Consider the following 24,068-nt stretch of genomic DNA (forward strand, 5'->3'; position numbering starts at 1 on the left):
TATATATATTTTTGACAATAAACAGTGGAACCAAAAAAGAAACATTCCTCAGTTTCGCGTTCATTTTTCTGTTTCTGTCTTCCGCTCGTTCTCGGAAGTGTCGCGTATACACAGATTCATAAATGTAGATTGTTTTTTTCCATGTCTGCTTTCCCTTCCAACTTTTTTCCCCATCCAGGCCCCATCAAATCCCCTGCCGTGGCTCTCACTAGTCGCCGAATTTTGTGACTGGACCTCAGCAGTGAATGTCAGGCCCTGACCTCACTTGAGGTCCATCCGTACCCGATTCCTGCAAAAGCCAATGCGTTGCTTGGCAGCAGTAACCCCCCAGCTACTTGTGACTGTGGAAAAGCACCTACAGATACCTGCCTTTACTGAGCCTCCCTCTCGCTCGCACAGCTGAGCTAAGGATCACTTTGACGAATTGTAGAGCTGGAAGTTCCTCCCTCCTCCTGCACTGGACCAGTCAGATGGTCTATCGCCGTGTTGTCTAAATCGTTCATTTACATAGTGTTATTCGCACATAATTAGAACGCTAAAAAAAGAAAAGAAAGACTTAAGAACATAAGTAATAGGAGCAGGAGTCGGCCACTGGCCCCTTGAGCCTGCTCCGCCATTTAATAAGACCATGGCTGATCCGATCATGGACTCGGGTCCATTTCCCTTCCCACTCCCCACAACACTTCACTCCCTTATCGCTCAAAAATCTGTCTATCTCCACCTTAAATATATCCAATGACACAAACTCCACAGCTCTCTAGGGCAGAGAATTCCACTGATTTACAACCCTCTGAGAGAAGAAATTCCTCCTCGTGTTTTAAATGGGCGGCCCCTTATTCTGAAACTATGTCCCCTAGTTTTAGTTTCCCCTATGAGTGGAAATATCCTCTCTGCATCCACCTTGTCGAGCCCCCTCGTTATCTTATATGTTTCAATAAGATCACCTCTCAATCTTCTGAATTCCACTGAGTATAGGCCCAACCTACTCAAACTATTTTCATAAGCCAACCCCCTCATCTCCGGAATTAACCTATGAACCTTCTCTGAACAGCCTCCAGTGCAAGTATATCCTTCCTTAAATACGGAGACCAAAACTGTACACAGTACTCCAGGTGTGGCCTCACCAATACCCTGTACAATTGTAGCAGGACTTCTCTGCTTTTATACTCCATCCCCCTTGCAATAAAGGCCAACATTCCATTTGCCTTCCTGATTACTTGCTGTACCGGCATACTAACTTTTTGTGTTTCATGCACAAGGACCCCCAGGTCCCTCTGTGCTGCAGCACTTAGCAATTTTTCTCCATTTAAATTATAATTTGCTTTTCTATTTTTTTTCTGCCAAAGTGGATAACTTCACATTTTCCCACATTGTATTCCATCTGCCAAATTTTTGCCCACTCACTTAGCCTGTCTATATCCCTTTGCAAATTTTTTGTGTCCTCACAATTTGCTTTCCCACCCATCTTTGTATCATCAGCAAACTTGGCTACATTACACTCAGTCCGTTCATCCAAGTAATTAATATAGATTGTAAATAGTTGAGAACCCAGCACTGATCCCTTCGGCACCCCACTAGTTATTGTTTGCCAACCAGAAAATGACCCATTTATCCTGACTCTCTGTTTTCTGTTAGTTAGCCAATTCTCTATCCATGCTAATATATTATCCCCAACCCCGTGAACTTTTATCTTGTGCAGTAATCTTTTATGTGGCACCTTATAGAATGCCTTCTGGAAATCCACTGGTTCCCCCTTATCCACCCTGCTCGTTACATCCTCAAAGAACTCCAGCAAATTGGTCAAACATGATTTCCCTTTCATAAAACCATGCTGACTCTGCTTGATTGAATTCTGCTTTTTCAACTTGCATTTATATAGCGCCTTTCACGACCACTGGACGTCTCAAAGCGCTTTACAACCAATTTTGGAGTGTAGTCACTGTTGTAATGCGAGAAACGCAACAGCTAACTTGCGCACAGCAAGCTCCCACAAACAGCAATGTGCTAATGACCAGACAATTTGTTTTTGTTATGTTGATTGAGGGATAAATATTGCCCAGGACACCGGGGATAACTCCCCTGCTCCTCTTCGAAATAGTGCCATGGGATCTTTTACATGCACCTGAGAGAGCAGACGGGGCCTCGGTTTAACGTCTCATCTGAAAGACAGCGCCTCCGACAGTGCAGCGCTCCCTCAGTACTGCTCCTCCGACAGTGCGGCGCTCCCTCAGTACTGCTCCTCCGACAGTGCGGCGCTCCCTCAGTACTGCTCCTCCGACAGTGCGGCGCTCCCTCAGTACTGCCCCTCCGACAGTGCGGCGCTCCCTCAGTACTGCTCCTCCGACAGTGCGGCGCTCCCTCAGTACTGCCCCTCCGACAGTGCGGCGCTCCCTCAGTACTGCACTGGGAGTGTCGGCCTAGATTTATGTGCCAAGTTCCTGGAGCGGGACTTGAACCCACAACTTTCCGACTCATTAATGACTGTTAATTGATGCTGCTGCTTCGAATTTTTGGGACTGCAGTATTTAATAGTATGAAAGAGTATAATACAACACCTGTGTTCGCTTGCAGATCCTGAGCATTGTCCTGTCGATCTATACTGTGAACACGACCCACTCCAGTTTGGCTCTTAAACATGGACTGCCTTTAATCAATCAGGTCATCAGTTGGACAACCCTCGGTAAGTATGTGCAATGGGGAGGTTTCCAAACGGCAATAATTCTTTGCATTGCACACAGTGACATTCCTCCGTGGTTTTGTGAGCTAGGTGGGAGATACTCAGTTGCCATCAGAACTGCTTTCTGAATGGCGAACTCCTTTGATCCTTATCCTTGATACCCTTACCCAACAAAAATGTAGCAATCTCAAGCTTGAAAGCTCCAGTTGAACTCCAGTAATCACAGCCTGTTGGGTGAACGAGTTTCTAATTTCCACTACCCATTGTGTGGAAAAAATGTTTCCTGATTTCACTCCTAAATGGCCTAGCTCTAATTTTAAGATTATGCCCCTTGTTCTGGATTTTCCCAACAAGAAAATAGTTTCTCCGTATCCACCCTATCAAACCCCTTTCTTATTTTCAACAGCTCGATTGTTCAGCCCTCAACCTTTAATGATGTTGATTGAGGGATAAATATTGGCCCCAGGACACCGGGGATAACTCCCCTGCTCTTCTTCGAAATAGTGCCATGGGATCTTTTACGTCCACCTAAGAGGGCAGACGGGCCTCGGTTTCACGTCTTGTCCAAAAGACGGCACTTCAGACAGTGCGGCGCTCCCTCAGTACTGTCCCTCCGACAGTGCGGCACTCCCTCAGTACTGTACTTCCCAACAATGCGGCGCTCCCTCAGTAATACCCCTCCGACAGGGCAGCACTCCCTCAGCGCTGCCCCTCCGACAGTGCGGCACTCCCTCAGCGCTGCCCCTCCGACAGTGCGGCACTCCCTCAGCGCTGCCCCTCCGACAGTGCGGCACTCCCTCAGCGCTGCCCCTCCGACAGTGCGGCACTCCCTCAGCGCTGCCCCTCCGACAGTGCGGCACTCCCTCAGCGCTGCCCCTCCGACAGTGCGGCACTCCCTCAGCGCTGCCCCTCCGACAGTGCGGCACTCCCTCAGCGCTGCCCCTCCGACAGTGCGGCACTCCCTCAGCGCTGCCCCTCCGACAGTGCGGCACTCCCTCAGCGCTGCCCCTCCGACAGTGCGGCACTCCCTCAGCGCTGCCCCTCCGACAGTGCGGCACTCCCTCAGCGCTGCCCCTCCGACAGTGCGGCACTCCCTCAGCGCTGCCCCTCCGACAGTGCGGCACTCCCTCAGCGCTGCCCCTCCGACAGTGCAGCACTCCCTCAGCGCTGCCCCTCCGACAGTGCGGCACTCCCTCAGCGCTGCCCCTCCGACAGTGCGGCACTCCCTCAGCACTGCCTCTCCGACAGTGCAGCGCTCCCTCAGTACTGCACTGGGAGTGTCAGCCTAAACTTTTATGCTCAAGTCTCGGGGATGGAACTTGAACCCACAAACCTTCTGACTCAGAGCTGAGACAAATCCCTTGGGAGGACAGACGCACCAACATTAGCGTCCTCGACCAGGCCAACATCCCCAGCATCGAAGCACTGACCACACTTGATCAGCTCCGCTGGGCAGGCCACATTGTTCGCATGCCCGATACAAGACTCCCAAAGCAAGCGCTCTACTTGGAACTCCTTCACGGCAAATGAGCCAAAGGTGGGCAGAGGAAACGTTACAGGGACACCCTCAAAGCCTCCCTGATAAAGTGCAACATCCCAACCGACACCTGGGAGTCCCTGGCCAAAGACCGCCCTAAGTGGAGGAAGTGCTTCCTGGAGGGCGCTGAGCACCTCGATTCTCGTCGCCGAGAGCATGCAGAAACCAAGCGCAGGCAGCGGAAGGAGCGTGCGGCAAACCAGTCCCACCCTCAACCACTGTCTGTCCCACCTGTGACAGGGACTGTGGTTCTCGTATTGGACTGTTCAGCCACCTGAGAACTCATTCTAAGAGTGGAAGCAAGTCTTCCTCGACGAGGGACTGCCTGTGATGATGATGAGGGTGCTGCCCACTGAGCCACAGCTTTACTCCGTTTATTGTAATACGGTTCCAACACCCCGATCTCCCAGAAATGATGAGCTTCATACAATAATTTATTTGCTATAAATGTGCGAGGACTGCCACTTTCAATGATGCGATACTGCATTGTACATTGATGTTTGACACTGCCGCACTATTGACGATCCCTCACTTTGTTCTGTTACAGCCTCCTCCGTACTGATGCCTCTGCTTAGCTCAACATTTCTCCTCCAACGACAGCTAAGCATTTACCTCTCTCTGATGTCCACCTACCTCTTGTTGAGTACAGGGTATCCTTTCTCTTTATAAATCACATTGCTGCTAATCATCTCCTTGAGGCCCTTAGAGTAGCAGGTGCTCAGGCTTTGTGCAGTTTTCTTTTGAGAGTGTGTGGGGGAAGGTAATTTTATACCAATTATTGAATCCTTCCATAACTCTGAATATTCTGTAAGGTACGCATTGTTCACTATACTGCTGTCCTTGTCTATTGTGCAAATGTAAATTTAACCAAGGATATTTTGTACACTTTGTGTTTAAATAGAACAGACTGTAATTGAGCTCAAACTGTATAGCACAAGGTTATTGTGCAGTTCTAAAAGAGCTTCCAGTGATCCTTAATGATCCAGCCTCATTTATTCACAGAACAAAGTCTTGCTTTGATGTCAGAATGAAATTGCGCTTTTTATCGCAGTGTAGTGGGGCATCGTACCATCGTGTTTATGTTACTGGACTTGTAATCCAGCAGCCTGGACTAATGATCCGGGGACATGAGTTTAAATCCCACCACGGCAACTGTGGCATTTTAATTCAATTAATTAAATAAGTCTGGAATAAAAGGCTAGCATCAGTAATGGTGACCATAGTGGATTGTTGTAAAAAAACTCATCTGGTTCATTAATGTCCTTTTGAGCAGGAAATCTGCTGCCCTTACCCGGCCTGGCCTCTATGGTTGACTCTTAACTGCCCTCTGCCTCTTGGTTGTATTTAACATCTCGAGGGCAGTTAGGGACAGGCAATAAATGCTGGCCTTGCCTAGCGATGCCCACATCCTGCGAATGTATTAAAAAAAAAACACACACTACCTGAAAAGAACACCATAATCCCGTGGGCTTCACAGGGGCGATGCTAATTTCCGAATGCACTGTATTCCCGCCGTTCCCACGACGTGGCCTGTTTCTTGGGATTCTTTTACACAAAAGAGCAGTGCAACTGGTGAGTGGTCTGCACGATTGGCACGCACATTTACTATTGATTGTGGTCAGGGGGGGCGGGGGGAAATCGGTTTGAGTGTGTGAGAATAGGGTCCTTTTTGTTTTTTTGTTTTGAGCACCGTATTGTTCAGGGAAAAAGTGGACGGTGGAATTTTGGACGGTGGAATTTAACTTACTGTGGGTTTGGGTTGAGATGTTAATGTGAGGAAGAAAGAACAAGACAAAAAAACTTGCATTTATATAGCGCCTTTCACTATTCAGGACGTCCCAAAATGCTTTACAGCCAATGAAGTACATTTGTATTGTCGTCATTGTTTGAAGAGGGAAAGGAAAGAAAGACTTGCATTTCCATAGCGCCTTTCAAAACCACTTGACGTCTCAAAGCGCTTTACGGCCAATTAAGTACTTTTTGAAATGCAGTCACTGTTGTAATGTAGGAAACGCGGCAGCCAATTTGCACACAGCAAGCTCCCACACACAGCAATGTGATAATGACCAAATAACCTGTTTTAGTGATGTTGATTGAGGGATAAATATTGGCCCCAGGACACCGGGGATAACTCCCCTGCTCTTCTTCAAAATAGTGCCACGAGATCTTTTATGTCCACCAAAGAGAGCAGACGGGGCCTTGGTTTAATGTCTCATCCGAAAGACGGCACCTCTGACAGTGTGGCGCTCCCTCAACACTGTACTGGGAGTGTCAGCCTAGATTTCTGTGCTGAAGTCCCTGGAGTGGGCCTTGAACCCACAACCTTCTGATTCCGAGGCGAGGGTGCTGCCCACTGAGCCACAGCATTTATTGCTACTTTTTTTCCTTGCGGCAACAGATACAGACCCAGCTACAATTTTATTGTACAGCAGTGAGACACGTCTCGTATATTGCAGTGATATAACAACTGTGGGAAGCCCAATGTACCCAGAAAACCCTTCAATAGCTCGTGTCCGTAATAGCAACCATTATAGTTTTAATCTCTATCATGTTCGGTGTTGTAATTGACCCTGAAATGAGCTACCGACCACATATCTGCTCCATCACCAAGACCACCTATTTCCACCTTCGTAACATCGCCCGTCTCTGCCCCTGCCTCAGTTCATCTGATACTAAAACCCTCATCCATGCCTTTGTTACCTCTAGACTTGACTATTCCAACGTGCTCCTGGTTGGCATCCCATGTGCTACCCTCCGTAACCTTGAGGACATTCAAGCTTTTCTGCACGTGACCCAAGTCCCATTCACCCATCAGCCCTATGCTTGCTGACCTACATAAGGAATAAGAGCAGGAGTCGGCCATTCCGCCCCTCGAGCCTGCTCCGTCATTCAATAAGATCGTGGCTGATCTTCGACCTCAACTCCACATTCCTGCACAATCCCCTTATCCCTTGATTCTCTTAATATCCAAAAATCTATCTATCTCTGTCTTGAATATACTTAACGACTGAGCCTCCACAGCCCTCTGGGGCAGAGAATTCCAAATATTCACCACCCTCTGAGTGAAAAAAGTTCTCTTCATCTCAGTCCTAAATGTCCGATTCCTTATTCTGAGTTTGTGACCACTGGTTCTTGACTCCCCAGCCAAGGAAACATCCTCCCTGCATCTACCCTATTGAGCCCTGTAAGAATTTTGGCTGCCTTGGCTCCCGGTTAAGCAACGCCTTGATTTTAAAATGATCCTTGTTTTCAAATCCCTCCACGGCTTCGCCCCCTCCCTATCTCTGTAATCTCCTCCAGCCCCACAACCCCCTGAGATGTCTGCGCTCCTCTAATTCTGCCCTCTTGAGCATCCCTGATTATAATCGCTCAACAATCGCAGTGGTGCCTTCAGCTGCCTGTGCCCCAAGCTCTGGAATTCCCTCCCTGCACCTCTCCACCTCTCTATCTCTCCTCCTGTAAGACGCTCCTTAAAACTTACTTCATCAACCAAGCTTTGGTCATCGGCCCCAATATTTCCTTATGTGGCTCGATGCCAAATTTTGTTTTATCACCCTCCTGTGAAGCGTTTTGTTGTGTTTTACTGCCTTAAAGGTGCTATATAAATGCAAGTTGTTGTAAAAACCATAGTCTATCGTCCAATAATTATTTACGACGTTCTTTGTTGTTCGTGTTTGGTGGACTTCTTGGTGGTTGGGTATCTGGTAGAGGAACAAACTGCAGATGCATTGCTTCATGGGACAGGTCAGGTAATTTATTTTCATAAGTGTAAGGATGACATTCAGTTCTGATTGAACATAACTTCCTCCAGCTAAATATTGGGAAAGCCAAAGTCATCATCTTTGGCTCCCAGCACAGAATCTGTGCCCTCACCACTGGTAGGACACTATCCCCCAGCCGCTGTGTCTGAACCAGATTGTTGGCGTCCTGTTTGATCCTAGGCTGAGTTTCTGATCCCATATCCTCTCCATCAGAAAGACGGCCTACTTCCATCCCTATAGCATCGCCTGTCTCCACCCTTGTAGCTCCTACAAATTCCTCCCTGAACTTTTCTACGGTAAAGGCACTACATAAAGTTGTTGTCATCACACAGCCTCCCTCAGTAGGAGATATTCGTTGAAATAGCAGAGGCCTTGACCATCATTTTCCAGTCCTCTTTGGATTCCGGCATGGTGCCAGAGGACTGGAAGATTGCTAATGTGGTAACCGTGTTTAAGAAGGGAGAAAGGAATAGGCTGAGTAATTACAGGCCTGTCAGCCTAACCTCAGTGGTGGGGAAATAATTGGAAAAAATCCTGAGAGACAGAAAAAATCTACATTTAGAAAGGCAAGGATTAATGGGGGACAGTCAGCATGGATTTCGCTAAATTTCTTTAACTCCTTCCTCAAAGACTAGCCTCTAGTCATCCTTTCATAATACAGTGCCAGCCGTGGCTCAGTGGGCAGCATCCTCACCTCGGAGTCAGAAGGTTGTGGGTTCAAGCCCCACTCCAGGGACTTGAGCACAAAAATCTAGGCTGACACTCCCAGTGCAGTGCTGAGGGAGCGCCGCACTGTCGGAGGTGCCTTCTTTCGGATGAGACATTCAGGTGAAGAAGAGCAGGGGAGATACCAGATTATCTGGTTATTATCCATTGCTGTGTGTGGGAGTTTGCTGTGCGCAAATTGGCTGCTGCGTTTCTTACATTACAACAGTGACTGCATTCGAAAAAGTGCTTCATTGGCTATAAAGTGCTTTGGGAGGTCCAGTGGTCGTGAAAGGCACTATATAAATGCAATTCTTCTTTGACTCTACGGTAACTTTTTTCTTGTATCTCTGAACCATCTTGGAATGCTTTTCTATGGTAAAGGCACTACATAAAGTTGTTGTCATCACACAGCCTCCCTCAGTAGGAGATATTCGTTGAAATAGCAGAGGCCTTGACCATCATTTTTCAGTCCTCTTTGGATTCCGGCATGGTGCCAGAGGACTGGAAGATTGCTAATGTGGTAACCGTGTTTAAGAAGGGAGAAAGGAATAGGCTGAGTAATTACAGGCCTGTCAGCCTAACCTCAGTGGTGGGGAAATAATTGGAAAAATTCCTGAGGGACAGAAAAAATCTACATTTAGAAAGGCAAGGATTAATGGGGGACAGTCAGCATGGATTTGTTAAGGGAAGATCGTGTTTGACTAACTCGATTGAATTTTTCGAGGAGGTAACCAGGAGGGTCGACGAGGGTAATGCGTACGATGTAGTGTATATGGACATGAGCAAAGCTTTTGATAAGGTCCCACATGGCAGACTGGTCACGAAGGTAAAAGCCATTGGATCCAGGGCAAAGTGGCAAGTTGGAGCCAAAATTGGCTTGGAAGTAGCAAGCAAAGGGTAATGGTTGATGTTTTTGTGACTGGAAGGATGTTTCCAGTGGGGTTCCACAGGGCTCGGTACTGGGTCCCTTGCTTTTTGTGGTATATGTCAACGATTTAGATTTGAATATAGGGAGTATGATTAAGAAGTTTGCAGATAACACTAACATTGGCTGTGTGGTTGATAATGTTCCCAAAGCAAGTGCTCTACTCGGAACTCCTTCACGGCAAACGAGCCAAAGGTGGACAGAGGAAACGTTACAAGGACACCCGCAAAGCCTCCTTGATAAAGTGCAACATCTCCACTGACACCTGAGAATCCCTGGCCAAAGACCGCCCTAAGTGGAGGAAGTGCATCCGGGAGGGCGCTGAGCACCTCGAGTCTCATCGCCGAGAGCATGCAGAAATCAAGCGCAGGCAGCGGAAAAAGCGTGCGGCAAACCTGTCCCACCCTCCCCTTCCTTCAACGACTATCTGTTCAGCCACCTAAGAACTCATTTTAAGAGTGGAAGCAAGTCCTCTCCGATTCTGAGGGACTGCCTATGATGATGATGAGGTTGATGATGAAGAGGAAAGTCATGGACTGCAGGAGGATATCAATCTAATGGTCAGGTGGGCAGAACAGTGGCAAATGGAATTTCATTCGGACAAGTGTGAGGCAATGCATTTGAGGAGGGCTAATAAGGAAAGTGTGTACACATTAAATGGTAGGCCACTTAGAAGTGTAGATGAACAAAGGGACCTTGGAGTGCTTGTCCACAGCTCCCTGAAAGTAGCAGGCCAGTTGGATAAGGTGGTGAAGAAGGCATACGGAATGATTGCCTTTATTGGCCGAGCCATAGAATACAAGAACAGGGAGATTATGCTTAAATTGTATAATATACTGGTTCGGCCACCATGGACTATTGCGTGCAGTTTGGTCGCCGTATTATAGGAACGACATGATTGCACTGGAGAGGGTGTGGTGGGGATTTATGAGGATGTTGCCTGAAATGAGAATCTTAGCTATGAGGACAGATTGGATAGGCTGGGCTTGTTCTCCTTGCAACAGAGGAGGTTGAGAGGAGACCTCATGAGGATTATAACAGTTTGAGGCGCCTGAATATAGTGGATAGCAAGGGCCTATTTCCATTGCTGGAGGGGTCAGTTATGAGGGGGCATAGTTTTAAGGTGGTTGGTGGAAGGTTTAGAGGGGATTTGAGCTGGGGGGGGGGGGGGCTTCTTCACGCAGATAGTTGTGGGGGTCTGAAACTCACTGACTGGAAGGGTGGTAGAGGCAGAAACCCTCACCACATTTAAAAGGTGCTTGGATGGGCACTTGAAGTGCCGTAACCTGCAGGGTTACCGACCTAGAGCTGGTAAGTGGGATTAGACTGGATAACTTCGTGTTGGCTGGCACAGATACGATGGTAAGTACTTCAGGGAATCGAATACAGCCAGAGTAATCTCCTGGACTCGTTTCGATCACCTGGATGGGTCGGAGAGGAATTTTCCCAGATTTTTTCCCCCCCAGTTGGCCTGGATTTTTATCTGGTTTTTGCCTCTCCCAGGAGATCACATGGCTCCGGTTGGGATGGAGTGTAGAATGTTTCAGTGTAAGGGGTGTCGCAGTTGTGTGGGGCGGACTGGTTGGGCTGGGTGCTCTTTACCTTTCTGCCATTGTTCATTGTTCATAGGTTTATATGTAACCTTCAGGGCCGCTGACCGAGGGCCGTGCGGCTCTTGTGTCCGCGCCGGCCGACAGATGGGCCGAAATGGCCTCCTCCTGCGCTGCAAATGTCTGTGTTTCTATGTAATAAATTTTCTACCATCTCGTGCAGAAAATGAAATTAAAAAGCGCCTTCATATTGGGAATGAGTTATAAGCACAGGTACGTTTGTAAACCTTTGCTTTGTAAGTGCAGAGGTGCTCGTGGATTTCTTCATCTCGAAGAGTCAAGACCACCCGAGTAACTGTCTCTTTTGCCACCTTCACCTGATCAAGTCACTAGTCTTCCTCCCCCAGATGCCCCGTCACGCTACGGTTTGTCTCTTATCTTGCCCCTGCCCTCTCCAAGAACATGTCTTCCACGCGACCCACCTGCTTCTCCCGTGGACCCCTCCTTGACCACCTCCTGCCGGTTCCATTTCCTCTCCTGGCCGCCATGCTTCTCGATGTTGTCAAACGCTCCCTTCACCCGCACACTGTTCCTTTCCCTTTCAGAACTATTTAGCGCGAGCCTGTTGGACTGCCTTCCTTGTATGGAGGCTATGATTTGAAAGTAATGCAGATTGGAGGGGGGGGCGGATGTTGTATAAAAGTTGCACAGATCTGTTGACAACCTGCCAACAATAAACACTCCCTTTAGAGATTTACAAACTTGGATCATTAATGTTTTGTTCATTCCTTTTTTTAAAAAAAGGTATGTTTTCAATGCCATGGCTTATCTAACAATACTTTAAATATGTTTGTTTCGATTCAATTGTGACATTAAAATAGTTGTTTTTAAGTCCTTTTTATAGTCTATAAAATTTGAATTACAGTAATTATCTTTTCATAAACATAATAAGGTAGTAAACTGTCTGGCAGCTGTGCAAGACCATAGCTGACTGTTGCCATCACAACAGTGGGTGATCACACAGACCGACCCATCCTTTCATCTGATTGGTTAGAAAAGCTATTGTGCATGTTGAGTTCCAGTATGTTGAAATTAGTATGTAGCTTTCAGCGTGTATAGAAGACTTAACAATGACATAATTCATGTGCCACCTGTGGCTAAGTGGGCAGCACCCTCGCCTCTGAGTCAGGAGGTTGTGGGTTCACTCCAGAGACTTGAGCACAAAAATCTAGACTAACACTCCCAGTGCAGTGCTGAGGGAGTGCTTCACTATCGGAGGTTCCATCTTTCATATAAAACATAGACAATTCTGACGGTACTGGACAGGTTGGATGCAGGAAGAATGTTCCCGATGTTTGGGAAGTCCAGAACCAGGGAACACAATCTAAGGATAAGGGGTAAGCCATTTAGGACCGAGATGAGGAGAAACTTCTTCACTCAGAGTGGTTAACCTGTGGAATTCTCTACCAAAGAGAGTTGTTGATGCCAGTTCATTGGATATATTCAAGAGGGAGTTAAATATGGCCCTTACTGCTGAAGGGATCAAGGGGTATGGAGAGAAAGCAGGAAAGGGGTACTGAGGTGAATCATCAGCCATAAGAACATAAGAATTAGGAACAGGAGTAGGCCATCTAGCCCCTCGAGCCTGCTCCGCCATTCAATAAGATCATGGCTGATCTGGTCGTGGACTCAGCTCCACTTACCCGCCCTCTCCCCGTAACCCTTAATTCCCTTATTGCTTAAAAATCTATCTATCTTTGACTTGAAAACATTCAATGAGCTCGCCTCAATTGCTTCCTTGAGCAGAGAATTCCACAGATTCACAACCCTCTGGGAGAAGAAATTCTTTCTCAACTCGGTTTTAAATTGGCTCCTCCGTATTTTGAGGCTGTGCCCCCTAGTTCTAGTCTCCCCCACCAATGGAAACAACCTCTCTGCCTCTATCTTGTCTATCCCTTTCATGATTTTAAATGTTTCTATAAGATCACCCCTCATCCTTCTGAACTCCAAGGAGTAAAGACCCACTCTACTCAATCTATCATCATAAGGTAACCCCCTCATTTCTCGAATCAGCCTAGTGAATCGTCTCTGTACCCCCTCCAAAGCTAGTATATCCTTCCTTAAGTAAGGTGACCAAAACTGCACGCAGTACTCCAGGTGCGGCCTTACCAATACCTTATACAGTTGCAGCAACACCTCCCTGCTTTTGTACTCCATCCCTTTCGCAATGAAGGCCAACATTCCATTTGCTTTCCTGATTACCTACTGCACCTGCAAACTAACCTTTTGGGATGATCTTGTTGAATGGTGGTGCAGGCTCGAAGGGCCGAATGGCCGACTCCTGCACCTATTTTCTATGTTTCTATGTCTTTTGGATGAGACGTCTGATCCTACGGCCACTATTTCGAAGAAGGGCAAGGGAGTTATCCCCGGTGTCCCAGCTAATATTTATCCCTCAATCAACATCACAAAAACAGATTGCATGGTTGTTACCACATTGCTGTTTGTGGTAGCTTGCTGTGCGCAAATTGGCTGCCGCGTTTCCAACATTACAACAGTGACTCCACTTCAAAAAGGACTTCATTGGCTGTAAAGCGCTTTGGGACGTCCTGAGGTTGTGAAAGGCGCTATATAAATGCAAGTCTTTCTTTCTTTAAAGGAAAGTGATGGATAATTTGGAGGAAATTTAAGTGATTTCGTTACTTTTTGTTTTGATCATGTCAATAAATCGTTCCAGAAATGAATTGCTCTCTTTGGTACAACGGAGGTTCATTAAATTGATTCCTGGGATGAGAGGGTTGTCCTATGATGAGAGATTGAGCAGATTGGGCCGATACTCTCTGGAGTTTAGAAGAATGAGAGGTGATCTCATTGAAACATACCAGATTCTGAGGGGGATTGACAGGGTAGATGCTGAGAGGATGTTTCCCCCGGGCTGGAGAGTCTAGAACCAGGGGGTCACAGTCTCAGGATAAGGGGTCGGCCATTTAGGACTGAGATGAGGAGGAATTTCTTCACTCAGAGGCTGGTGAATCTTTGGAATTCTCTACCCCAGAGGGCTGTGGAGGACGGGTCGTTGAGTATATTCAAGGCTGAGATCGATAGATTTTTGGAATCTAAGGAAATCGAGGGATATGGAGATCGGGCGGGAAAGTGGAGTTGAGGTCGAAGATCAGCCGTGATCTTATTGAATGGCGGAGCAGGCTCGAGGGGCCGTAAGACCTACTCCTGCTCCTATCTCTTATGTTCTTATGTTCTGCACCCCAAGACGTTATTAGACATATGCCCAGTTCTGCTTTGACTGGTTGCTAAGATCCTGCAAATCCCCTGGGAAGATAGGCACACCAACATCAGTGTCCTCGATCAGGCTAACATCCCCAGCATTGAAGCACTGGCCACACTCAATCAGCTCTGCTGGGCGGGCCACATACTTCGCATGTCAGATAAGAGACTCCCAAAGCAAATGCTTTATGCAGAGCTCCGTCATGGTAAACGAGCCAAAGGAGAGCAGTGGAAACGTTATAAGGACACCCTCAAAGCCTCCCTGGTAAAGTGCAACATCACCACTGACACCTGGGAGACCCTGGCCGAAGACTGCCCGAAGTGGAGAAAGTGTATCTGGAAGGGCGTTGAGCTCTTTGCGTCTCAACGCAAAGAGCGTGAAGAGGCAAAGCGCAGGCAGCGGAAGGAGCAAGCCCCACCGACCCCTTCCCTCGACGAATGTCTGTCCCACCTGTAACAGGGTCTGTGGCTCTCGTATTGGACTGTTCAGCCACCAGAGAACTCGCTTTGGGAGTGGAAGCAACTCCTCGATTCGAGGGACTGCCTATGATGATGATGATGGTTGCTGATCCCACTCCACAACTGAGTTCTAGTCTGATTATAAATCGTTGGGCTCAGGCTAGTAATCATAGTACAACTTCCACCATAAATAGCAGACCGAGTAACGGGCAGAGAAGACATCAGAATCTTTGAGGAAAGCTAATATTAAGCGGAAGGAGGATTGTGTCTTGTGTGTCAGCTTAGCTCATTTGTTATAACTTTTGTGTCTGACTCACGACGTCGTTGGTTTGTGCAGTCAGACTTGAGGCGTACGAAAGCATGGGCCTTACGCTAAACATCTGTAAGTCAAAGGTCCTCCAACAGCCTGTCCTCACCGCACAGCACTACCCCCGAGTCATCAAGATCCATGACGCGGCCCTGGACACCGTGGACCACTTCCCATATCTCGGGAGCCTCCTGTCAACAAGAGCAGGCATCGACGACGAGATCCAACACCGCCTCCAGTGCGCCAGTGCAGCCTTCAGTTTGAAGACCAGGCCCTCAAAACTGTCACCAAGCTCATGATGTACAGGGCTGTAGTAATCCCCCCCCCTCCTGTATGACTCAGAGACATGGACCATGTACTGTAGACACCTCAAATCGCTGGAGAAATACCAACAACGATGTCTCCGCAAGATTCTACAAATCCCCTGGGAGGACAGGCGCACCAACATCAGCATCCTCATTCAGGCTAACATCCCCAGCATCGAAGCACTGACCACACTCGATCAGCTCCGCTGGGCAGGCCACATAGTTCACATGCCAGACACGAGACTCCCAAAGCAAGCGCTCTACCCGGAGTTCCTTCGCAGCAAATGAGCCAAAGGTGGGCAGAGAAAACGTTACAAGGACACCCTCAAAGCCTCCCTGATAAAGTGCAACATCCCCACCGACACCTGGGAGTCCCTGGCCAAAGACCAGTCCGCCCTAAGTGGAGGAAGTGCATCCGGGAGGGCGCTGAGCACCTCGAGTCTCGTCGCCGAGAGCATGCAGAAACCAAGCGCAGGCAGCGGAAGGAGCGTGCGGCAAACCAGTCCCACCCACTCCTTCCCCCACCTGTGACAGTCTGTGGTTCTCGTATTGGACTGTTCAGCCACCAAAGAACTCACTTCAGGAGTGGAAGCAGGTCCTCGATTCCGAGGGACTGCCTATGATGATGATGAGGAGGAGGTTTCTGCCTCGTTCGAGCACAAACTAGGCTGACTCTCTGCTGCAGTACTGCGGGAGTGCTGCATTGTTGCACACGCTCTGTGCTTCAGATGAGACATTGGGGCAGATTTTCTTCAAGGCCTGCGCCCGCCCAAGTACCACCCAAAGTGTTGCCGAGGTGCCGGACGGTACTTTGGGCGGGATATTCATGGCCAAGGTCCCTCAAAGGTCGGCGGGCGGCAAATGGACGACACACGCCGCCAATCTGGGCGTCAGCGGGGCGGGAGGTCTCATTCTCAGCGGCAGAGGCGCTTGCCGTCCAAGTGCCACCGAGGATGGAGTCGGGCCCACGGATGGTCGAAGACCTGAAAATAAAAATCAGTAACAAAAAATTTTAAAATCTATCGCAAGACCTTCAAGTGACCCCATCCAAGTAAGTCGCTATGGAAAAAACAATTAAAAAAAAAAATGTTCAAGTCTTTTATCAACGATCTTCCTACTTACCGTTGGGGTCAGACCAACCTCCTCGCAGCGGCCCACCTCCGTTCTGGCACCAACTCCCGCCCGCACCAATCTGGGAGCTCGGTGGGCGGGGGAGGTCAGTTGCACCACTCGGCCGCCCGCTGACGTCAGCGGGCGGTTCCAGGCGGCTCTCTCCCGCCCGCTCCAGGCCACCTCCAAAGTGGCTCTGGGCGGATCTGCAAGAGCAATGTCAACAGCAGCAGTTGATGAATTTCGGCCCCATTAAACCTGCTGCAGGCGGGGGTGGTAAGCGTTCTCGTGGCACTGGTCATAAAAGAGCAAGAAATTTCCTGGTGTCTCGCCCAACACTGCTGGTAAATAAAGGAGATTAGCTGGGTATTCTTTCACTTCTGGCATTGTGCTGTGCACAGATTGGCTGCTGCATTTGTCTGCCGAGTACGAATGACTGCACTTCCTAATAATTCCTTGTCTGCCAAATGCTTTGGGATCGTTCCAAGAGATGGGGTGTAATACTACATGAATGCAATATTTGTTCTTGGGTGAAATCGAATGCCAGTTTTCCTGCACAAAATGCAATCGGAAAGTAGAAGTAGTATATTGGAGTATCGTTTCAACCATCAAACCTAATTGTATTCAATAATATTTGAGAAACTGTTTTTATATACTGTAAAGTATTTGCTTCATGGGTTCTTTGCTTCAGAATTCATAGCGACACATTGCTATTAAGAACTTGTTGGTTTATTAGCAAAGGTTTAACAATCACACTACACATTACCAGTTCATCCACCAGGCTCACAACCACCTGCCTCATTGTGGATCCCCCGAACCCAACTGGCTGGGGTTTTATTGAGTGTTGAGTGCTAAGCCACTCACAACTCAACAGCTCTACAAACCTGTGAGCATACTCACGGGTGCATGCATTACATAAACATTTTTAAAAATTCGCTCATGGGATGTGGGCGTTGCTGGCAAGGCCATCATATATTAGCTGATATGAGCTTTTCTTAATTCCAGGTTTATTTAATTAATTGAATTTAAATACCCCCCAGAGCTGCTATGGTGGGATTTGAACTCACGTCTCGGTATTATTAGTCCAGGCCTCTGCATTACTATTCCAGTGACATAACCACTATGCTACTGTACCACCATTGACTGCGTACCAGCCCCCCCCCCCCCCCCCCCATCCCGTCTCCGTTAGAACCGTAAGTGTGCGAGTTGGATACGGGTTCTGATCGGGATTGAGATTTTGACCATTTTAACTTTCCACCCAACCCCACCCGTAAACGTCTGTGCTCATGAGGTTGAATTCCAGTGATATGAACACATAATTAAATGAACAAGCGACATCCCTTCGATGAGAATGTTCTGTGAACCTGTTTACCCATTATCCATATGGATTTGCTATTCGATACATAGAGTTAAGGAGCCATTGAAGAAAAGGGGAAAAAAATTAGTTTATTTGTTGCAAATGAATAAATAATGGCCTTGCCCAGATTTCACTGCATAATATTCAGGAGGTTGAAGAATTATTGGTAGTTTAGCCTCTTGGTCTCCTTATCTGAGAATGGATATACTTGCCTTGGAGGCGGTGCAACGAAGGTTCACTAGATTGATCCCTGGGATGAGAGGGTTGTCCTATGAGGAGAGATTGAGTAGAATGGGCCGACGCTCTCTGGAGTTTAGAAGAATGAGAGGGGATCTCATTGAAACATACAAGATTCTGAGGGGGATTGACAGGGTAGATGTTTCCCCCGGGCTGGAGAATCTAAACCAGGGGTCACAGTCTCAGGATAAGGGGTCGGCCATTTAAGACAGAGATGAGGAGGAATTGCTTCACTCAGAGGGTGGTGAATCTTTGGAATTCCCTGCCCCAGAGGGCTGTGGATGCTGAGTCGTTGAGTATATTCAAGGCTGAGATCGATAGAATTTTGGACTCTCGGGGAATCGAGAGATATAGGGATCGGGCGGGAAAGTGGAGTTGAGGTCAAAGATCAGCCGTGATCTCATTTAATTGGCGGAGCAGGTTCGAAGGGCCATATGGCCTACTCCTACTCCTAATTCTTATGTTCTTAACAACTTTGTTCTTCAACCAGATATGAGGCTTTATTTCCTCTCGTGCTGTCCTGTTTGATGTTCATCTGGATTAACCTGGAACAAGAGACAATCGTGCTTCACGATATTTCTCCTGCTCAGAAGGTAAGAAGAGACCCACTGTTTTGAAATTGGTCGTTTACTAAACATTGGCACCAATGTCACATTGTATGGCAACCCCTTGAAAAAGTAGGATCGTATTTATACAAACAGAGGGAGGTGTATTGTTTATGTTGTAGCTGTTGCAAAAATACAAATCTGTATTATCGGTATTTAGCGCTAAACAGTCTTGTGTGACAATGCTGTTATCTCAACATGAACCTTTCCAGTTGTGGAGCTGGCTATGCTAGCCGTTACTACTTCCATTCAGTGGGCACATTGCCTCAACAATGCACTGCTAAATACTTGCTTGGGACCACTCTGCATCAGCCGCCATAAATGGACGCCCAAGAGCTGCAGATACATCAGTGCCAGAACTAAAAATACGTTAACTGTTAAGTGGGGATACCTCCGTGCGCTGTCTCGTTCGCACAGATCGGTCCCGAAAGTTGCACAGTGTGCTGGACCGGAAATGCAAGATGCCGTGGAGAGAGGTGATGCAGTTTCAATTCCAGCAAATGACCCAGACAGTCTCCCAAGGTTGGCTGGGGGGGGCGGGGGGGGGCGGGGTGGGGGGGGTGGGGGATGGGGGGGCAGGGGCGGGGGGGGGAGGGCTGGGGGGAGGGCTGGGGGGGGGGCAGGGGGGCAGGGGCGGGGGGGGTGTGGGGGATGGGGGGGCAGGGGCGGGGGGGGAGATGCTGAATGGAGGCCAGATGCTCTCCCTCCGGGGAAGTTGGGAAAACAAAGTGTGGGAGTCACTCTGGAAGCCGTATAATTACATTGGCAGTGATTCTAAAGCAGGGGTGGGCAAATCACAGCTACATCCCACCTGTGGAGCCTTTTCATCTGGCACTCGAGCTGCATTGCATTATAACAATTGTTTAAGTACTTGGGGCTCAATTTTCTCCAGTATTTGCGCCGTTTTTTTTGGAGCAGGCTGCTTTTTCTGGCCTAACTTAAAAATCCCCAGGTTCCCCAATCAATTTGCACCAGCGTAACTCACTAACAAATTTTTTAGGTCAGTTTTTTTTCAGCTAAAGAGGGCGTAACCTGCCACCTACGCCACTTCTGGCCATTTAGGGAAGTTTAGCCAGCTGAGAGTTACTCCAGTTGTGATTAGGCCAGCGTACGTGGCCTGTCCTGAAAAACCTTCCCTAGAGTTAAGGAAATCGGCGCAGATAAGGAAATCGGAGCAGCAGATGCTCGGACACACTGAAAGAATTGAAAAACACACAGCAGCAACTTACCTCCAACCCTGCCCGAAGGCTGTCCAGTCTCATCTCAGTCCCTGGTTCACACACACAGTCCGGTCCCATTGACCAAAAGCTTGGTTAAAGAGGTAGGTTTTAAGGAGCATCTTAAAGGAGGAGAGAGAGAGGTCGAGAGGCAGGGAGGTTGAAGCAGGGAGATACAGAGCTTGGGGCCCAGGCAACAGAAGGCTCGGCCATCGATGGTGTTGAGCGATTATAATTAGCGGGATGCTCAAGAGAGCAGAATTAGAGTGCAGACATCTTGGGGGAGGGGGGGGGTTTGTGAGGCTGAAAGAGATTGCAAAGATAGGGGGATAACTGGTGAGGGGAAAAAATTAGGGGTGCATGAAAGGCAGAAGAAAGCACTTGCTCCCGTACGATAAAAGCATTTACGAAACGAGAGAGACTGTTGAGGAAAGGGATGGTGGGAAAGAAACGCTATCCAGTCAGGACCACACGTTCCAGTCTTCTGGTTCAGGCGAGAGACCACTAGTCTATTCCCTGGGCTTGAACGGTCAGCTGCATTACAATGATTTCTAAATTTAGTGCTCCCAGCACAGAACTCCCCGCTGCGGGGGAGCCTGTGTTGCGAATTTGGAAGCGGAGGTGAAAGAAAGCTGCACAGTGTTTCGTCTCATTAAAATTCAATTCCTTCTGACCTCAAATTCCTGATTCGCAGTCCTGGCAAGTGAAATCTGCACTGGCAGCAGCAATTCATAAAATCTCACCCGACGGTGTAAAAGAAATAAGAAGGCAAGAGATTGTAAATTCATTTATTTGAAGTAAATATGAAACCAGTTCTAAAGAAAAACGAATCAATATTTCTGAGGTAGTTTCTGACGAGTGGATTGGTGAATCATATTCTCCCCACTCTCTGCCACAGGACAAACTGTCCAGTTATTAAAGCTGTCTGCATTGAATTTAATGACATGACAGTAATGAACAGCAAGTCATTACCGACCTGTATCAGTGGGAAGCTAGTCCAGTTCATTCCCAAATATTATGTAGTTAACTATCTAGCCTGTCACCATGTAATCTCCTCCAGCCCCACAACCCTCCGCGATCTCTGTGCTCCTCCAATTCTGGCCCTCTTTTTATTCCCTGATTTTACTCACTCCACCATTGATCATCAACCCTCAGGACAGTCTTCGAACCTTAGATTCATTCGGGAGACAGTTCGATGCATTGGTGGGCAGGAAAATGAGTTCTTTTTCATCCTGGATGGAGGAGCCAAGGTGGATTGAGTGGCCTCCCTCATTTGTATTTCTTCATTTAATACTACTTATAATACAGATTACATATCTCACGGTGAAATAATTGTACAATAGTTGACAGAGTTCCAGCAGTGCTAATTCCTCCCATCACTGAGATGTGTTTCCATTCCAGCAGCTCTCCACGATAGATTTTGCCCAGAAGGTTGATGGAACACAGGTTCGACATCTCGGACTGGACGATATCAGACGGTCCTATTTCTTTGTATCCTTCTGTTATTTAATTGTCTAGGTTTGTGGTTGTATTTAAAGATACTTGTTTAGAATTGATTGGGGGGGGCGGGGGGGAGAATTGCAGTCCTGCGGGCGGACACCTCCGACCAAAATCTTTTTTACGAAAATACCTGGTGGTCCCGGAGGAGCGTAGGATTGCGATCGGAGGTCTCCATCTGCTGTGTAGCACGCGGGAACATGTCCTCCAAATACGTGTTCGTATCCTGGGATCACGTAGGCCTGGACCACCAATCACTATGCAGTATTCTCATTGATAATAATGGGAGCGCTGTTTGTACGAGCGCCATTACTATCAATGAGAAAACCCCCAAAACACCGAAACACAGCATAATAAATAAAAAATACACCTCGCACATTTAAAATTAATTGAAATTGAATTGAATTAAATGTTTTAGAAAAAGAACTATTTTTTTTGAATTTTTAAGATGTTTAAAAGGGTTAAAAAGAAACTTACCTTAATGGACAGGGTTTTCATGTAAAAATTAGTGATGAAATTTAATTCTTCTATGTTTTAAAACTCTTACGCTGTAAAAGTAAGCTATACCAGGCGTAAGAGTTTGAAGGACATTCACTGGGCAAGAGTTGGGCAAATGGCCCAAATCTCTGCCCCGCATATGTCCTTCTCCCGGGGATGCATGTGATTTGACAGATCGCAAATGCCGGTTCTCGGCGCTTTGCGCGCCTCGTTGGGTCCGTGCGCACATCGTACGCACCCGGAGAGGCCGCGATTATCGGCCCATTGTTTTTCAAGCTTTGAATGAGATTACAAATCTGAAACCAAGCAGTCCAATGTCCTCCCTTCACCAAATGTATACATAAACATCGATATGCACTCGATCCTGTCACATTATAAAACCCCGGAGGCCGGTGAGGGCTGATCTCCCACTTGGATTTAGGGCGGAGCCTGAATCCGCCAGATTACCATCAAAATACACCTCAAATTCTGTCGGGAGGGGTATATGTGGCCGAGTGTCTGCTGTGGCTCAGTGGGCAGCTCACCTCTGAGTCAGAAGGTTGTGGGCTTAAGTCCCACTCCAGAGACTTGGACACACAAATCTAGGCTGACACTCCCAGTACAATGCTGAGGGAGTGCTGCACTGTCGGAAGTGCCGTCTTTCGGATGAGACATTAAATTGAGACCTCTACCACCTAGAAGGACAAGGGCAGCAGGTGCCTGGGAACACCACCACCTTCACGTTCCCCTCCAAGTCACACACCATCCTGACATGGAAATATATCGGCCGTTCCTTCATCGTCACTGGGTCAAAATCCTGGAACTCCCTCCCTAACAGCACTGTGGGAGCACCTTCACCACACGGACTGCAGCGGTTCAAGGCGGCAGCTCACCACCACCTTCTCAAGGGGCAATTAGGGATGGGCAATAAATGCCGGCCTTGAGAGTGACGCCCACATCCCGTGCACGAATTACAAAAAAAATGTTACGTTAGCAGCAGGGTAGTTATCCGCAGTGAAAGTTATTCTGCACCAGGTCACTTGCTGCCCTCGCTGTCTTGTACTGTTTGAATTTGGACTGTAAGTTGCATTTAAATTAATCCAGAGATTTGAAAACATCATTGATTGATCTGTAGTGCTTTATTCCTGATATTTTTCTAAGGCCAGTTACTAGTTAAAGTGTCAAGTAGTTCAAGTTTGAAGACTACAAAGAGAATTGCTTCCTGTCGATTATTTTTTTAAATTTTTGTTCTGGGATGTGGGCGTCGCTGGCAAGGCCGGCATTTATTGCCCATCCCTAATTGCCCCTTGGGAAGGTGGTGGTGAGCTGCCGCCTTGAACCGCTGCAGTCCGTGTGGTGAAGGTGCTCCCACAGTGCTGTTAGGGAGGGAGTTCCAGGATTGTGACCCAGCGACGATGAAGGAACGGTCGATATATTTCCAAGTCAGGATGGTGTGTGACTGGGAGGGGAACGTGGAGGTGGTGGTGTTCCCATGCGCCTGCTGCCCTTGTCCTTCTAGGCGGTAGAGGTTGCGGGTTTGGGAGGTGCTGCCGAAGAAGCCTTGGCGAGTTGCTGCAGTGCATCTTGTAGATGGTGCACACTGTAGCCATGGTGCGCCGGTGGTGGAGGGAGTGAATGTTGAAGGAGGTGGATGGGGTGCCGATCAAGTGGGCTGCTTTGTCCTGGATGGTGTCGAGCTTCCTGAGTGCTGTTGGAGCTGCAACTATTGATCTCTGGACTTTTCTTATCGAGGATATCTCAGATTTTCTTCATTGTGACGGCTTTCTTTGGGACTGGAAATATAGCTTCTGTGAACAGGTAATCTGGGCATGTTTATTTATTTTTAAGTGAACTATTACAGTGCTTACTGTTTCATTCACTGGAAAAAAGTTTTAAGTTTAAGAAGTTATAATCATAGAATGCTTAACTTAATTCACAGAGTTGCACACATTCTGCACTTCTAATTTGTAGCATTTAGGATTAGAAATGTAGAGAATATTTTTTTAGATCATATGCAGAAATGGTTGTGTATATATGAAATGTCAAAAGGACCTGTG

At 47.7% G+C, this 24,068-nt stretch overlaps 1 protein-coding gene across 6 annotated transcripts in view; it reads left to right on the top strand.

Annotated features, from left to right (window-relative positions):
- Positions 1-24,068, top strand: part of pign (phosphatidylinositol glycan anchor biosynthesis, class N) — a 204,013-nt gene that overhangs the window by 130,977 nt on the left and 48,968 nt on the right. For 4 of the 6 annotated variants that reach the window (XM_070880351.1, XM_070880346.1, XM_070880349.1 and 1 more), the window contains 5 exons: positions 2,572-2,680; positions 4,762-4,864; positions 18,706-18,808; positions 21,439-21,528; positions 23,774-23,829. In XM_070880351.1, the coding sequence (XP_070736452.1) occupies positions 2,572-2,680; positions 4,762-4,864; positions 18,706-18,808; positions 21,439-21,528; positions 23,774-23,829 (461 nt within the window). The remainder of the gene's footprint in view (positions 1-2,571; positions 2,681-4,761; positions 4,865-18,705; positions 18,809-21,438; positions 21,529-23,773; positions 23,830-24,068) is intronic. The other 2 variants (XM_070880352.1, XM_070880348.1) reach the window with 1 other exon arrangement.

The sequence above is a fragment of the Pristiophorus japonicus genome, chromosome 5 (genome assembly GCF_044704955.1).
Source record: "Pristiophorus japonicus isolate sPriJap1 chromosome 5, sPriJap1.hap1, whole genome shotgun sequence".
NCBI classification, from domain to species: Eukaryota; Metazoa; Chordata; class Chondrichthyes; family Pristiophoridae; genus Pristiophorus; species Pristiophorus japonicus.